Genomic DNA, 17647 nt, shown 5'->3' on the forward strand with positions numbered 1-17647 from the left:
TGTTTCTCTCTCCCCCCACTCTGATTTCTTTTAACCCACAAACACACTTAGCAGTATATTGATTATGTGCAGCATTGCCACATGCTAACATGCTAATGGCACTGGAAGTGAATGACTTGCTGAGCATTAGAAGGGCCTCTCATTAGCCTGTTTATCTTCTACCCAAAGGGGATCTTCCCATCCAGCTACATCCACTTGAAGAATGCCCACGTCAAGAATAAAGGGTAAGTAATGCCATGTCTTTTCTCTTTTCTCATCCCTGTGAGTGTGTGTGCAGGTCGTGGTATAGGTTTGAACTCGATTTTCTTCTCATGCATGTATGTATGTTTGTAGGCAATTTGAGACAGTCATCCCCGTTGAAGACTCTGTCATCACAGAGATGACATCAACGTTGCGAGACTGGGGTGCCATGTGGAAACAACTCTATGTGGTAAGAATCCACACACAAACACACACACACACAGAGTTTTGCATCGATTTAAATATCCCTACTGCCTAAGCGAAGCTGCCTTCTTAGGTTTCTCATGAAGGGAATTTTTTTGGCCCTGGGTAATTCAAAAGCCACAAACAGTCAACGCTTTTTCATACACACTCATTAGTTGGATTGATTGTGTTTGTGGCCTATTAAGCTATCTGGGGTGCTGATTAAATTGAGCTGATGAATACTCGCAGATCAGAGTGCATAGATTTGCAGCAAAAAGCAGCAGGACACTGAAGCTAATTTGCACAAATCCATTTTAAGTCGCCCTGTCTGCTTCTCTCTCTGGGTCGCCCTCTTCCTCTCAATGTCGATTTGGCTCTTTAATGTGTATTCTGTTACTCCGTTTTCACTTATGTTGTCGGGTGGCTCGATGCAACTGTATGTTTTCATCTTCTTATCTCTGTCTTCCCTTCTGTCTGTCATCCTCATTCTGTCTTTCCTTCATGTCAATTTCCCTTTCATTCATCGCCTTTGATTGACTCTCTGCGCTGCTCTACTCATTTTTTCCATCTCCGTCCCTCCCCACCATTTCCTCCTTCCACAGAAGAATGAGGGGGATTTGTTCCACCGACTTTGGCATGTGATGAATGAAATCCTGGACCTGCGGAGGCAGGTGCTGGTGGGCCACCTCACCCATGACCGCATGAAGGACGTCAAGCAGCACATCACCGCAAGATTGGACTGGGGCAACGAGTGAGTAGAAGAAGGGCAGAGAGGAAGATGCAACAATGTTTTATTGTTCCATCTCAAAAGACCATATCTATGTTTTTATGTTTGTTTTTCTATGTTTTAGGTCATTCATTATTCATCGGTTAAACCTTGCTACTAGGTTTAAGATTGAATTTCTGGCCTCTACTCAGCCATTGGAGTCCATTCACTTTATGGTATTGTATGAAAATAAAATACCAGTGACCAGAGGCTTTCTTGATAGCAGCGATCCATCACAGGGAACACTCAGTCAGCTTTATTTTTTGAAGTTTTTTTTTTTTATTGCATCATAATGCGGTTGTGAACCAGAGCCATTTTAAGTTTTGCTTTTTGGTGCAATCAATAAAAAAATCTGACATCAGGGCTTTGAAAGTTTGTTGCTGAACTGCAGTCATTTTAATGCAAGGCACTACCAAATCCATATCATCCTTTTCATCCTTGTCTTCCGTCAGCCCATATCCACAGGAAGATCTTTTCAAAGAAAGTGGGAACCATTTTAACAACTTTAGAATCTTGACTTGTGGTCAGACTGGGGAAACCAGGAACTAAAACTTTAGTTGTAATGCCATAGTTCCTGGAGCCAAAAAGTCCTTGTCTGGGGGTTGTACTTTCTGATGACCCAGGAACTATTGAGGCAGTTAACCAATTGGTATCAGTGTTCTCTTTTCCTCAAATTTAAAATCTCTTATCTCACAGTGTGATACCCACTGGAATAAATCTTTTGTAAGGTAACATGAGACCAGCGATTGCATTGGCCCTACAAATTGAGTTGGCAGCCTACCATGACTGAATGAATGTAACTGATAGTAGAAACACTGAATTTTATAATGTCATTGACAAAGAAACTGTATTTAATGTGGCTGGCTCATGTCATGGCTGATAGCTGATCATCTCGATGAGGTCAGTATCATGCCGATACAGATCCAGTGTATTAGATCGGTGCAATAGTTCCTGGGGCTCCTTAGTACTTGTAACTATGTGGTCAAAGAAGGCTACATGCACGATTTTCTAACAAAACTGACTCTAAAATCTTGGATGTCTGAGTTTCTTTGAATGCACCACTGATGAATCATTCTCAGTCCCTGCTCACATCTGCATAACCACAGTATGACAATGTATCTTCTACAAAATAAATGAATAAAATAAATCAAACTTTATGTTCGCTGTGGGGGACACCCTGCAGAGAGTTTAAAGTTTTACTGTGCCTGCCAGGAAGGCGGAAAATCAATCTAAAAAATTGAGACTAAAGTTTGTGGAAATGGTTATCAATAATATAAAGCATATTTGTAGTTAATGAGAAACATCCCAGCATGGTCTAATAACAAGCTGGTTCATTTAGCATTAGTGTTTTCACTTGAAGCAAACAAAACGTAATTGGAAAATGAAATATTCACATGTCATATTTTTTCCCATATTTTAGGAAAAATTGTAATAATGCCAAATATGTGATTCAGTTACTTATTTATTCTGGCTTCTGGCTTCCTAGAGTTCTCTGCAACTCTCTAACTCGTCTTTCCTTCTTTCTCAGACTCTCTCTCTCCCTGACTCTCCTTGCTCCTCTGTCTTTTGTTGTCACCTACTATCCCTGCAGGCACACTCCTCACTCAATCAAGTGTTCCCACTCCCCCTGAACAGACAGCACTCTCGCCATCCTTCCTCTCTCTTTCTTCTCTCATTCCTCTCCATGCCATGGGGATGAAATAAAAAAAAAATCTCCCAACATCTGTCATTTTCTGTTTATATCTGTCCTTGCCCTTCTCTCTCCTTCAATTCAGTGCTGTGGGCCCTCCTCAAAAACACACGCACACCCCTCCTTAGTGAGGACATGGGTGGACAGTCCCTCGCTGTGGGCTGTTGTGTGGTTGACCAGGCATGTCTCGTTTATTGCTGACAAGGAGGCACACTCTAGCGTGCCGTTTTGGTCCACTGAAAGAGCCGCTCTAGAGGAGGATAAAAAGAAGAAAAGGAAGAAGGGAGAAAGCGAGAGGTAGAGCTGTCTGTGGAAACAGATGAGGACATGAGGGAACAGAGATGGTTAAAGGATGGAGAGAGAGAAAGAGATAGAGGGGAGCTGTTTGAGGAAGAAGGATAAAGAGGATAGCGGGCATAGCAGGGGGCTAAAGGGAGAGGACATTTTTCTTTTATCTATTCTTTAGAGAAGAGGATGATCTGTCAGGTTTATTTAGACAACTGACAGCACCGGTTTGTGTGTGTGTGTGTGTGTACTTGTAGGTCTATATGGTGTGTGTTCACTTTGACGCTCAATTCATTCAACCTTGTCTATTTTGCCCTCCACAGAGTAGGATATGAATGAACTATCATTCTAATATGTGTATGATATGTTGGATCTGTATGTAATTCACTTCCTCACTGCATGTATACTGTATGAATCTTTGTGTTACAGACAACTAGGCTTGGACCTGGTTCCCAGGAGAGAGTTCAGCATGGTGGACCCAGATGAAATCAGCGTCACAGAGCTTTACAGACTGGTGAGTGGTCTTACAACTCTCCATGCAGTATTTAACTGCTTTGTTCTCAAACTAACACCTCATTTAGGTGGTGGTAAAGTTCAGGTGATTATAGGACCTGGTTTCAACCCAGAGTTCAGCAAGTATCTGCTCTCCTGAAGTGTCCTCGTATAAGATGCTAAATCTAATACAGCTCATCACTTGTACTGCGTAGTACACAGTGGTATTACAGGCTTGGTCTATGTCCTGTGTGAGTAGTAGAGTTTGATTTGCCTTTTTCTTATTCAGTTTATTTATAATTCAATGCCTGGAAAACAATTACCGTCAGTACTGCAGTACCTCTGCCATTTATATGTAGAATTGGTCATGTTTTAACAAGCTAGTTACCATTAATTTCAAAACCTTGTCCACATATATCCACTCTCCAAAATATTTCTAAAATTCATAGTATGAATAAATATAGGATAGAGATTACAGCCCCAAGCAAATCCCAGTACAGTGTAAGTTGGTGTAGATAATGAATAGATGGATGTATCGTGCATTTAATACTGTATATACTCTATGCAGTGTGTTGCCATTTTGTTAAAACGAAATTCAATTCATCAGTCACAGACTTACAGCTGCTTCTTGCTTCTAGCAAATTGCTTTATACAACACATTCTTCAACTGATCACAACTGATTGTTGACAACAATCTTAGAAAGTTGTTGGCAGGTGGTAGAGGTAGTGGTGTGAACTGGCAGACCACATCAAACCCTGCCCATTCCCCCACCTAAGCACATCTTTAACTGTGGAAAGTGGGGATTGACTTCACAATTTTGGTTTCAGAAAAATATAAAAACACTCACCACACCACCACATCTCACCACAAGGTGCATTCAGTAGATGTTCTGGAGCTTTCGACTGTATCACACAATTTTCCTCAGCAGACTAAGAGTCCTAAGAGTTTGCTTAGTTATCAAGGAATTGTAGACATTCAAATTTCCACTGAGCACTTTAAGGACTTCTCATCCATGTTGGCTTAAAAGTTGGGATTGAAAGTTCATTCTTGACCTTGGAAATAGCAGTTGGCAAAACAAGTACCACTTAGTAGCTGTTCTGGGCCTTTTGATCGTATCACACAATCTATCTCCATTTTTCTCAGCACTTAAAGTACTTCTTGTCCATGATGGCGTCAAAGTTTAGACTGAAAGATTGAAAAATATATTTCTGATGCCATTTGAAACTATCCAATGGTGCTTGAAAGATACTATAATCTTTGGTAATTTTGTGTTGGTTTTCTTTTTCTTTTATTTTAGCTACTTTGCATAGTATTAATACACAACAAACTCAGTGTCAGTGTTAACCACTCAGTGGGCTTCTGGCATCGGTGTTGCACGTAGAAAAATAAAGTATAGTTGAATGTCTGAATCTCTCCCTCTTCCGTCTGTCTCCTTACCTCTCTCGCTCATTCTCTCCTTCCTTTCCCTACTGTTTGTTCCCTGCTTCCTCTTCCCATTTTCTCCAAGCCCCAACTGCTGTTACCGTGGCAACCACTTCTCTGCCCTGATACAGTGCGGGGAGAATTGTATCTCTCACACTTACACACACACACACACACACACACACACACACACACACACACTCTCTCTCTGTGACGGCTTTCCCTTTGCAGGGGTAATTGAAGCTGTTAATCCATCTGTTTCTTTTTTTGTTAGTCAAAACAAAAGAAGGCATAGGAGGATAAAAGCTTAATGCACCTCTATTAAATGGCATACAAAATTAGCAAATTACTACAATTCCCCTATACTGAGACAAGATAAAGGGACTGGCATTCACTGCCGCCATCCACATACATAAACACGCGCACACTTGCTCACACCACGACACAACACACCATCACATCAAACCCAAATGATATCAATATTTGTCAGTGAGATCTGTGTGTATGAGAACAGCTTCTTTGTTTCTTTGCTGTGCTGCTGTGGTGTGGCGTAATTAAATTAAGATGGGGATTACCTGGTGTGTGTGTTTCTGTGTGTGTACTGAAATGGCAGTGGGGTGTTACTGTGGGAAAATGTAGCCTGACTGCTACATTGTGTCAAGGAATTATGTGCTATCTGCCCAGTGAGAAATAAAGAGGACACTGAGAAGGATAAAGGAAAGACATTCAGTGCATTGAACAAGAGAGATATCATATAGGCATGACATAGATTATATATGATGAGTTTGATTCCAAAATGAAATATATACTGTTTGATTTTTAAAGTTGTTTTGTGATATTACAGCCCAAAAGGACTGAGACTTTTCCAAAAAATTGTGGCCATTTTAAAATAATTTTGCGATAAACTCTGGAAATATTTAAAGCTGCAATAATTAATATTTTTATATTAACAATGGATCAAATTACTATGTGTATTGTGACAGGGATGACTTGATGAGTCTACAGTTCCCCTCAGCGCTATGTAGCATTTTAGCATCTTTTAGCTAAAAAGCTCTTGTGCTTCCTACCATGCTGTGTATCACTGCCAACAAGCTCCATCAACCAAATGGTTAGCTTTAGGTATGAGTTTAGGTATTTACTTTGAAAATGGTCAATAGGGATGGCCTTTCTATTGTAGTTGAAGTTTTTCTATGGAGATTGAGGCCTGATTTTTAGTTGACTTCTGAAAACAGACACCCTTTGAAGCATTGTATTTGGTAGTAGCTTTAAAGTGAGAAAACCTTCATTAAATCCCTAATTGGTTCCCCAGTCTCATGCTAAGTCTGCTCAGTTGCGAAAGCTGTCTGTAGTGCAAAGGCAAAATGGCTTCAAACTTCCTGTTATTTCCTTGGAGAGTGAGTTCAGTACGAAGTGCGAGTGGAGCAGACCAGAGTTTAGATCCCAGAGCGATGAATTCATTAACAGTGGCAGATCAGACAGCAGTGATGGATAGACCAGGCCTGGCCCTGGACATGTGGTAGTAAAATTTCCTCTGTGACTTCAGTTATCACTAAAGCGATACACACATCTCTTGCCTCCTGCTTGTGTCACACAGGTCTCCCTCCCACAAGCTTAAAAGAGGGATGAAAAGAGGCTTAAATAGTAATGTAGAAGTGAATGATGAAAGGCAGCTCTGATGGAGGGATGTAGAAAGACTAGAAGTTTCTCTGTGGCCTCAATTTGACCCCTCTCTCCTTTTTAAAGCTCCTTGTAGTTCGACAGTCACTCCACTTGGTGCTGCTTCATGCTGTTTAGGAAAAGATTACCAAGTGAACAATAATAAGATGGTTGGGCAAGCACACACATGCTCTCTCTTTTCAGCTATATCTCTCTCATCCTCTCCTTGTTGCCCACAGCATTTTATGTTGCCAGCAGGGCTGCCAGGCTGTCATGTCTATCCTTTGTGTCTAGTCATGCTGAAGCTGTCATATAACCACACACTGCTCCGACCGGGCAGCTTAAACAACACACTGAAAATAACCCTGTAATAAAACCCCACAGCATAAATTAGGCCTTCGCAGATCTAGTCATTCTGCGTCAAAACCAGGAGCTCAGCCCTGTTGTGTAGAAAATAAAAACAGTTTTAGTGCCTTGTTGTTAGATCATTCTCCAGTGTGTTTTCTTCTGGGATCTCAGATAGGGCAGAGCAGTCACAACAAAACAAAACATATTCATCATTTTGACAGATATTACAATTGTAAAATGATTTGTGGTATAATTTTCAAGGATGTTTATGTCTTAGAGGACCATGTTAGTGGTTTTTGATATGTTTATATTCATAGTACAGCCAACTGTTTTCCAAAGCATACATTTTAGATTGATTTCTTATCCTCTAGGCAGTCACTGTTTATCTCACATTTCAGAGACTTAAACAGGCAATGCTGACTCCCAGGTTGTGTAATTAACCCATATGATTTATCCCAACAAGCTCCACTAAAAGACTGCAATTTACGGCCGGCAGGTTATCACCCCAAAAATGAAGAAAATATAGCACAATTTTTCATAAAAGCCGCTGCAAATTCACTCATTTCTGGCCACAATAATCACAAAAATCTTGTTCAGACTGATATACTGTAAAGATACCACATAGATGCAGTGCTTTTGGGCTAACTGTCAAATCTCAGATGTGTCTTTAAAGGTGAGACGAGTGATACCAACGTGTCTGTATGGTAAATATGTAGCTGGGGCCAGCAGCTGTTTAACTTAGCTTAGCATATAGACTGGAAACAGGGGCAAAGAGGTATCCTGACCAGGTAATCAGCGGAGACTCCAGGAAGTTACTGGTCCCGGCCAAGAAATAGTCCGGAACATAACCCTGTAAAACAGCAAATTAGTTATTTTAACACTTAGGTTTTTGTACGGATTAAACAAACGAGATATAACATGTTGATTAGTGAGCTTTAAAGTTGCTTGTAGGTGGATTTTGTTACCTTTGGACAGAGCCAGGCTAGCTACATATTTACTGTACAGATGTGAGAGCGCTATCGATGTTCTCATAGAACTTGAAAAAGCGTATTTCCTAAAATGTTGACCTATTCCTGTAAATACACCAACAAGAGGGTTCCAACATGGTTGCTTCTGCAGCACCACCCAACAATATGTAATTTTGACGACAAACTGCAGAAAGCCAAACCTTCACAGGACAGAAGGATCCTGCTTTTTTACATATAATCTCCTCTAATAATATACTGTTGGAGGTGATTGGTAGCAATTTCTCCTTTGTGTGTTTGACTCTTGATACTCAGTGATGCTTTTCTGTGGTGGTGCTTCACTGCGCTTTGCCCTTGCATTTTCTTTATTCTTTTCTTCTCTCCTCATCCTCCTCTTGCCTCCCTCCCCATCTCTTTACATCCTACTACAGAAGTGAATGTGGATCACAATTTGGCAGTGGCTCTACTGTCCATCTGGTGCTCTGTATGTGTGTGTGTGTTTGTCCTTGTATTTTTGGATGTTGACAGCAGATTAGGATGAACCTCTCATAAACTGTAATGTGCGTGTTGATCTGGAAGGTATTTATAATGCTGCATCATGCTGTGTGAGGCATTATTGATCTTTTTTTGATATAGATTGATTTAATATAGCATGTAATATAATACACCAATGCACTACCAGACACTGAGATGTGACTTTGCGCTGCATTGTTTGACTATTGCTTTGCTTGCATTTGTATTCAGTGTGAATTTTAGTGCTTTGGCTTCTGTTTTTTTTTAAGATTAAGCAATCAGTTGAAAGGGATGCACATCACAACACCATTATTTCTTTGTGTCAAGAAAATAATTTGCCTCTTTAAATGCTTGAGGTAAATACATAGAGGTAGAGGACAAGTTTTGATGCTTTTATACCTGATGGTAAATGTGTTTCTGAGTGAATAGGCTATAATACATTTCTCTGAAAGCCCTTGTATTGTTAAGTACAGAAATAAATCTGCAAATACCTACGTATAGTGTTTGTTTATGTGCATATCTGTAGCAATATGTGCTTCCCATTGCCGTCCCATTTGTTTCTTTGGCACCAAGATTGCAACAAAGAAACAGTCAGACAATACAGCTTAAACTCTCACATCTTAGCCTCTGGTGCCGTTCACAGTCTGCGATATTACACGCTATATTAACTCGATCTATATCAGCAAAATCTATATCTTAGCCTGGTCTTTACTGTCTTCAAATATATATGCAAATTTGCAGCAAAGCTCCTCCTAACAGTGAGGTGTCTCAGAGGCATATTATCTATCTTTGACCAGGAAACCCAACGCTAAATACAGCAGCTCTTGAATGGGATTGGCCGGTATTAAATGAGATGTAACCACATGTTGTTTTTTCCCCGGTATTAACTGTATTCGATAAGCTTTGATCCTGCATTTGAGGATTTCAGGATTTAGAGCTTATGGATTTTACTGTTGTTTTTTTGTTTTTTTTACCTTTCTGTATCCATCCCTTCAATCCTTTTATCAGAACAGTACAATATGTATTTTTCTAAATGTTATTTAGTACATGTTTGAAGTTCTGTTGCAGATTAAGTATAATATAGCAAGATTTCCCTGCTCAGAATACCATTAGGAAATTTGTGCTGATACTGTTCTCTCCTCTCCTCTGCAGATGGAACATCGGCATCGTAAGAAGGAGACCCCCACGCCTGCTAGCACCCATCACTTGTTCGTCCACATGAAGAGTCTGATGAGTGCCAATCTGGGGGAGGAGCTAGAAGTCTTCTTCCACATTTATGATGGACGGGAGAACCGGCCACTCAGGTAGACACTAAAGAGAAAGTAATGAAGTAATGATGGAAAATGCCTAACTTTTGTATGCTAGTAACGATATTTGCCTCATTCTTATACTTGGGTTATAAGTTTTCATCACTATAACATGTAGTGAAGTTTAGCAGTGATTTGTGTATCTCTTTACTGTACGTTTTTTGATCAAGCGCCAGTATTCAAAAGGTCATCAGTCTTTGTGTTCTTTGCTTTGATGGCATTTAATCAAAACTTGTTGGCATGTTCATAAGGTTGCATAGCTATTATGTTTGCTAATGTTTTTTGGATGCACAGTATGTGAGGTGGATTGGTTATTGCACGAGGACATTTCGAATCGCTCCCCTTCTGATGTCAAGAAGACTGCTCTAATTATATTCATGAAGATTTATTAAATGAAGCAGGTTGTTAAAGTGCACTTGGACACATAAAAGTGGGCAAGGCCATGCCATTTTCTCATATAAAAAGTGTCCGTGCTGTCCACATAAAAGAGCCTATCACCCTGGGAGTCTGCACACGTCACTTGCGCACTCGCACACACACACACGCCCACATACTCCTGATGGGGTGTCGGCCAAGTACAAGACTGTGTTTAAACTCCCTGGTTTCATAGTTCAAAGCAAAGAAATGCCATTTCATGTCACAAACAAGTGGATTCGTCAGGCGAGGAAAATGAGTGGGTTGAAAAATGAGCACGGCAACTCTGAAACTTCTTTTGATAAGTCATGCTTGTGTTTGACGCTACTCTCCGCCCCACAGGGTCACATCAGAGGAACAAGGGTGACATTGATGAGGCTCATTTTATTATTTTGTTTCAGCATACAGTAACTCCACTTCTGTTGAAATCTAATTCATTATTCATGACATTACTGGCACAAAATCAAATTATTGTGCAAACTTGGTTGACCTAAGTTTCTTTTAACCATGCATGGAGAACCTGTGGTTTCCTCCACCACTGTCTGAATAATAGCTCACAAGAAAAAAGGTCTATTTTTACTGGAAGTGTACAAGGCCTTTTGGTTTTCATGATGTGGTTTATCTGAGAGAAAGATGAGTTTCTGAACAAATAAGATCTGCATGTGTACACACAAGCACATACACATAATGTATCAGTGGATCAGAAGCACTTTTAATTAGTAAGGTATATTTAGATGTGCTCTCTTGTCTCCTTTTAACTCATACATCCAAATTCTTGATGTAGGGTAAAAAGGTTTTGCAATAATAAAGGTGCATTTTTGCGACTATTCCCACCCGTGCTTTGTCTTGAAGTGGGTAATTAGCGTCCAGTGGTATCATATTAAGTTCCACTTGAAGCAGTTTCTCTCACTGTCATTATCTGTCTCTCTATTTCTGTCTTGCTGTCTCTCTCTACCTGTCTTCTTCCTACTTTGACTGAGTACCTTAGCCCAGTAAGAGTACTTAGACTCCTTGAGTTCTGTCATGCATTTGAAGTGGATATACAAGCTCATTCTCTGAAACAGAATGAAGTTTTAGTTGTTAAGCTATAAAAATATCAAACTGCAGCTTCAGAGAGTCAACATACAATACAAATCTTATGCGCTTCTATCCAAACTGAATACAGCAATACAAAGCTCTATTTTTCTTAGTTTATCTTGTTTCCTAAATCAGCTAATTACAATTTTTCAATCAGTTTTGGGGGATAATGGCAGTCATAGGCCTTAACCATTGTGCCTTAGTGGTTCTGTCTTCAAGGAAAATCTCGCAATGGCAGCTCGCCAACATTGTCTCTCACTGTCTGGCCACTCACATGAACAGAGACGCACACATTTACGCAAGATGCCTGGCATGTAGCCATTTCACAGTTCCCTCTGCGCTGGTGGTTTCTGTGCATGTGTGTGTGTGTGAGTCAGAGACCAGATGGGGGTCCGACCCGTTGTCTCAGTACCATGCCAACACCAGCAGCCCCAGTGCATCATGGCAGCTTCTTTGTGTTCAATACAGGCTCCTTGTCTGGCTTTTCAGCAGGACGCACACACTGTGGCATACTGTACCATGCTCACACATGATCCTGTTGCTATTCCAGAGCAAACACACACATTATGACAACGATGTGAAGACCCTTCATACTGCCTCACTCTGTCCTCTCAATCCGTACTCTTACTCCTCTTCCTCACCGTAACCTCTGCTCAACTCTAACAAGGTCACCCATGGATGACCGGGCATATGCGTCTATGTGTGTACGTTTTCCTTTGCTACTTTGTTGTGAAGTCATCTTTCCACGTGGTCTCTAGGGGTAGATTTAATTTTTTCAGCCAGGGGGTGGGAGGCAACAGTGGCAGTTCATTTATCCAGTATTTTACACGCCAGTCGCTCACTATCCCATCCCCCTCTCCGCCCCCCTCGTCGGGTGAGTGCACGGCTCCTAATGCAATCATCGATATCAGGAGAGGGAATAGCAAGCGCTGTGTGAGCCCAGAGGGGAGGGAAATCGGCCATTCATGTTATGTTAATGCGAGCGGTGATAGAGGGAGATATGGTCCCACTGGGGGACACTGGTCCTCTTAGCTCGGGTGATCAACACGCTGCAGCTGTGAGAGAGAAGAGTCGGAGGCAGGGGAGGGTGCGTAAGAGACTTGTGTATGTGTGTGTCTGTGTTCGCAGGCGTGGCTGTTAATTGGCAGTTGGGGTTTCAACAATAGAGCACTAATTAGGGTTCGGGAAAGTCTCATGTCTCATGAGTCTCATGTCTAATGCATAGGAATCCATCTCCATATGGCCAGCTAAATGGCCTGGAAAGTTAGAGAGCAGCTAATGAGGAACAACCGCTTCTAAATCAAATTGGCTCTCAACTGGTTCATTCCAATACGGATGATAAAAGTAAAACTTTACTGAAGGAATAAATCATAAAATTAAAAAAATCAAACATTTGTATAATTAATAATCAGGAGATTAATTAATTCAAGCATGGGCACCCACTGCCCTACATACACAAAACACTGAATAACAGTGCATGAAGCAACCTCTTATTTACATCATGGAAGAGACATATGGCAACTTTTAAGCTTGTAATAAGAGCTTTTAATAGCTCAGACATTTATAAAACATCCTAATCCATTGTAGCTGTATACAGCATGAAGTCAAGTTATATAGGATCTGTTGGGGTATGTTCTGCTCTTGTGTGAATGGGCCTACTGTAGCTTGCGCCTGCTAGCCGTGCCAGCGACTTGGCTCATTGTCAGGCGCTGGTGCATTACAAGGTTTTTTCTCTGCTTATCGGTGGACTGTGAAAGTCACCTAACTGGATTAGCCCTCAGCTCGCCAGCCAGGATGAGGCAGGGCCCAGCAGGATGCCTCCGCTGCCTCTCTTTGAGCGTGTGTGTAAGACAGAGAGAGAGAGGACAGAGTACAAAGAGAATGAAAATGCGATCTGTGTCCGTCCTTTCTGTTTTTGCCCGACATGCACTTCATTTCCCGCCTGCACAAAGAGGGGGCGCGGGGCATTTGAGGCCAGAGTTGTTATTTCGAGCTCTTGAATTTCATACTTTAAAGTTAAACGATAGAGTATGTGCAAACTATCCAAAGTATGATTCAGTGTTGTTTAGACAGGAAGGCTGACAATTTACTTTTCCAACTGTCTCCATGTAGCTGCTTACAGTTTTATTTTTACCCGCGCTAGCATCATAGCTCTGTTGTCTGTCTGTTGGTCCACCACTTTGGTCCAGACTGAAATATCTCAACAACTATTGGATAGATTTTCATGACATTTAGTACAGCCATTCATGATCCCCAGAGGGTGTAATGACTTTGGTGATCCCTTGACTTTTCCTTTAGTGCCATCAGCAGGCTGACTTTTGTGATCTTGAGTGAAATGTCAACTATTGAATGGGTTGTCATGAAATTTGGTACAGACAATCAAGTTTCCCTCAGGATGAATTAAAATATAACATTTCATTTAGCTCCACCATCAGGTCAACATTTTCATTTGGTTTATGACTAAATACCTGTAAAATTAATGACATTCCCATCAGCCTCAGTTGTATACCTCAGGTGTTTAGTGCTAATTAGCAAATGTTAGCAAGCTAACATGCTACACCAAAATGGTCAGCATGGTAAACATATCTCCTAAACATCCGCATGTTAGTATTGTCATTGTGAGCATGTTAGCATGCTGATGTTAGCATTTAGCTCAAAGCACCATTGTGCCTAATTACAGCCTCAGAGCTACTAGCTGGTTGTAGACTAATAGTTTTGTCGACAGAAGGATGTAGGTCTGCATTTCTATGTTCTCTTCCTGTCTGTCTGTCGTATCTGTGCTTTGTCTGTTGTTTAAGTTTCTAGCTCATCACTTTTGCCTTAGTGTAATTTCCAGTCGAGTGTGGCTGTAGACTTGTTTTCATGCACTAGCGTTAGCATAGCAGCTTTGATAAATGATGTCAGACCAAACAACTCAATAGTTACTGAACTGTTCCTTGCAATGTACAAAAATGCAACAGTAACCAAGCAGTTCTAATTGCTAATTGCCATTTCTGTATATGTTATCCTTTAAATTACACATAAAGCACAGTATCTTTGACATTTACCAGTCCCTAGTGGGTTAATTTTCTCATTTTCTGCCTGTATTCACCTTGCTAATAATGGTCTCAGTCTAGCCCTGTCACAACCAGAGGATTTATGACAACCAGCTTGGAAGTTTTAAGACTGAGGTTGTACATTTTTTGTTGTAACCCATCACTATTTTTGCTGACAGTCCAGTATCTGGGCTAAAACGTGTCAGAAAGAATCCATATAGATATGAAACAACACACTGAATATTTTATTCAGCTGTGGAGGAGCCACGTGTGGATGTACTTGTTGTCGGATATGTTACAGACATTCTGTGTTGGGGATTTGGTTCAGTAATTTAAGCTTTGTATAGCTCTTTCTCTCCCTCTATCCCTCTGTCTCTGCTGCCTCCCTGCCTGCCTTTCTGCTGCCTCATATTCTCTTTCAGACAGCTTTAGTTTGAAGCTTGAACTTTGAAGCGTTTTCTTCAGTGCCCACCATTCAGCGCTTGACATTTTTGACATTGTTTCTAATCTTTATTCTGTTCCTGTTAGCAGTGGCTTGGATGCGGTTGTTTACGATGACACCCAGCCATCACTCCTGACCCCATTCATCTCAATGTGTGTTCCCTCCCTCTGTCTCTCCTCTTGTACAGTGAAAGGTTCTTTGTCAAGCTGAATAAGAGCGGGTTGCCTAAGTCACCAGAGAAGACAGAAAGACAATGCACGTTATTTGTGGTGAGTAGTGAACATGATGACTTGTGTTTACAAAGATTGATAGGGAGCAATTTAAAGCTATGAAAACTGACCTAAGTCATGTTCTATTACCCTGAAAACTAAAAGCTAAGACTGTGCTCTAGCTTGTTTTCCAATGATTGAATTTCATGCTAATGTGTGTTTTCCTGTTTTGTCAGGATTTGGGAAGCAGTGATCTACGAAAAGATGTCTACATCGTTGTACACATCATAAGAATAGGTGGGAGTTACGATGCTGCTTCTTTATTCTGTTCAGCACTACATGTCTTTTAAATCTCTTGGGCTTTCATAATAGTACTGTTATGCCTGTGTATGCTTCTTTGTGTCTGTGTGCAGGGAGAATGGGAGCTGGGGAGAAGAAGAATCTGTGTAGCGTACAGTACAGGCGGCCGTTTGGCTGTGCTGTCGTCAGCATCGCTGATCTCCTTACTGCCGACTCCAAGGATGACCACCTGCTCAAAGTTTATGCGTAAGTAGTTTATGCACTGTAAACAACCAATATTTCAATACTAAGTCCTTTTCGCCTCCAAATATTGGTTAAGGAATAGTTCAACATTTTGAGTAATACTCTAATTGGCTTTCTTGCTGAAAATAAAAAAGGTAAAACAATCCACCTACCAGCACCTCTAAAGCTCACAAATTAACACATCTTGTTTGTTTAATTCGTACAAGCCGAAGTGTGAAACAAGTTGTGGTTTTAGAAGGGTTTCTTTATGCTAAGCTAAGCTAACTGTCTCCTGGCTCTAGCTTCATATTTAACATATGAAAGAGGTGAGTCACTGGTCTTTAAAATGAGCTGCAAGTAAAATGTTTATTCTAAATAACAACCACACATTTTGCAAAACAGATATCAGACTTCAGAAACCCAGTGCTAGAATTCCCTTTTATGAAGCTACAAAGCAATCCAATTCAAGTCATCTTGTTAGCTGTTAGTCAAACTAAATAAAACAGCAGTATTAATAGAGACATTTCACATCAAGAATGCACCTTTTCCTGTTGTACTATAGGGACTTGGTACAACAGCCTGGCAGTGAAAGGACTTTGTGGTCCAACCTTGTCTACACGGTGCCCTGAGGGATAGAAAAGGCTACTGTTGACACAGTAGTCTGACCTAAATTATAGCTGGATCAGACTGACTGGCCAAATACATTTGGAAAATACAACCACTGCCTCTATACCTGCAGCAACACCAGAGAGGTTTTAGTCGGATTAGCATTAAAGTTCTGAGCCGAATGCTTTCAGAATTAGGTCCATACAAGACGTCATTGTAAATACTGTAAGAATTTGTTTTTACATAATCTGCCCTAGTTAAAAACTGACAATAAATAATAAGTGTTGATTGTAGTCACAGTCAAACCCATAACATTTTACTTGCACCTGTGATTCATATAACATTAAATGTGTGGTTCATGTTACAGTGAATCATACAGTACACGTTACATACGCGAGTGCAGACAGAATAGCAACCTGATGATGTCATCGGGGTTGTCTCATCTTGGGTTTGGAGACAACTTTAAAACAGAAAGCATTTTCAGAGCTTGACCCATATATAGGGCCTAACATTCAAAATATGCCGGGCTCTGCTGCATTTATTTTGACCATTCTTTCAGTAATCTGTGCTTGTGAGTTCCCTACTTTATTGAAGGGAAATACTAAATTGCTGGAGTGCCCCTTTGAGTGGAAAATCTATAAAAATATTTATTTTCTCTTCCTCTGTCTCAGGTGTAACACTGAGAGTGAGTGGTACCAGATCCATGAGAACATCATCAAAAAGGCGAATTCCAGGTACAACCTGTCGGGCTCTAACACCGGTAAGAACCACATCTGTTCTATTCATTTTGCGTCCTCACATCCACACGTCTTGGTTTGAGACATTAAACAAGGGGATTTAGTAATGCTACAAACAGGCTTCTTTAGCCGGGTGTGATTTGGTTTTAAGCGGATGTGCTGGCTCACTTTTTGTTTTGTTTCATGTTTTTAAAATCGAGGAGCAACTTTCAAAGCTGTTAATTCAATAGTCTGGTGATAATCTGTCTTCTTTTTTTTTTCACAAAACCTCAATTTTGCTGTGGTGTCAAATTTAGCAGCTCAGTTGCATCATCAGTCTCTTACCATGCTATAGTCAGTTTCCGGTCAGTCTGAGTAGCATTTATGTGGGAGTGAAGTTCCTCTTTAGGGGAACGGGTGAGTCTTCACATGGTTGTGTCTGCAGGAAGACTGCGGTTGCAAATGCATTCAGATGATTTTTATAAATAGCTCCATTCTTCATCATACTGAACAACAGCATCAGCAGTTTCCCATAGCAACAGGTTGGTGGAGAATCAGAACATTGAGTTCTTTAAGCATCAAAGAAATTTCATGTGACATATGAAGAGGTTTGTTCTGTGTCGAGATCCATACTTCATTTCTGTGGATGATAGAGTGATTATAAAAGGAATCTTAAAAGTGCAGCTGTTAGAGGACTCATATTACCAGCATTTTTGTGTACACAAAATGATAGAACTTCTGATTACGACTTCAAAATA

General features: G+C 40.7%; 1 protein-coding gene across 7 annotated transcripts in view; it reads left to right on the forward strand.

Moving 5' to 3' along the window:
* dock4b (dedicator of cytokinesis 4b) overlaps positions 1 to 17647 on the forward strand; it is a 116209-nt gene that overhangs the window by 36559 nt on the left and 62003 nt on the right. For 6 of the 7 annotated variants that reach the window (XM_044185584.1, XM_044185585.1, XM_044185587.1 and 3 more), the window contains exons 4-12: positions 169 to 224; positions 334 to 430; positions 1026 to 1174; positions 3594 to 3678; positions 9714 to 9865; positions 15024 to 15105; positions 15282 to 15342; positions 15459 to 15591; positions 16845 to 16933. In XM_044185584.1, the coding sequence (XP_044041519.1) occupies positions 169 to 224; positions 334 to 430; positions 1026 to 1174; positions 3594 to 3678; positions 9714 to 9865; positions 15024 to 15105; positions 15282 to 15342; positions 15459 to 15591; positions 16845 to 16933 (904 nt within the window). Of the gene's footprint in view, positions 1 to 168; positions 225 to 333; positions 431 to 1025; positions 1175 to 1340; positions 1366 to 3593; positions 3679 to 9713; positions 9866 to 15023; positions 15106 to 15281; positions 15343 to 15458; positions 15592 to 16844; positions 16934 to 17647 lie in introns of those variants that run through there. The other variant, XM_044185589.1, reaches the window with a different exon arrangement.

Source organism: Siniperca chuatsi, linkage group LG23 (genome assembly GCF_020085105.1).
Source record: "Siniperca chuatsi isolate FFG_IHB_CAS linkage group LG23, ASM2008510v1, whole genome shotgun sequence".
NCBI classification, from domain to species: domain Eukaryota; kingdom Metazoa; phylum Chordata; class Actinopteri; order Centrarchiformes; family Sinipercidae; genus Siniperca; species Siniperca chuatsi.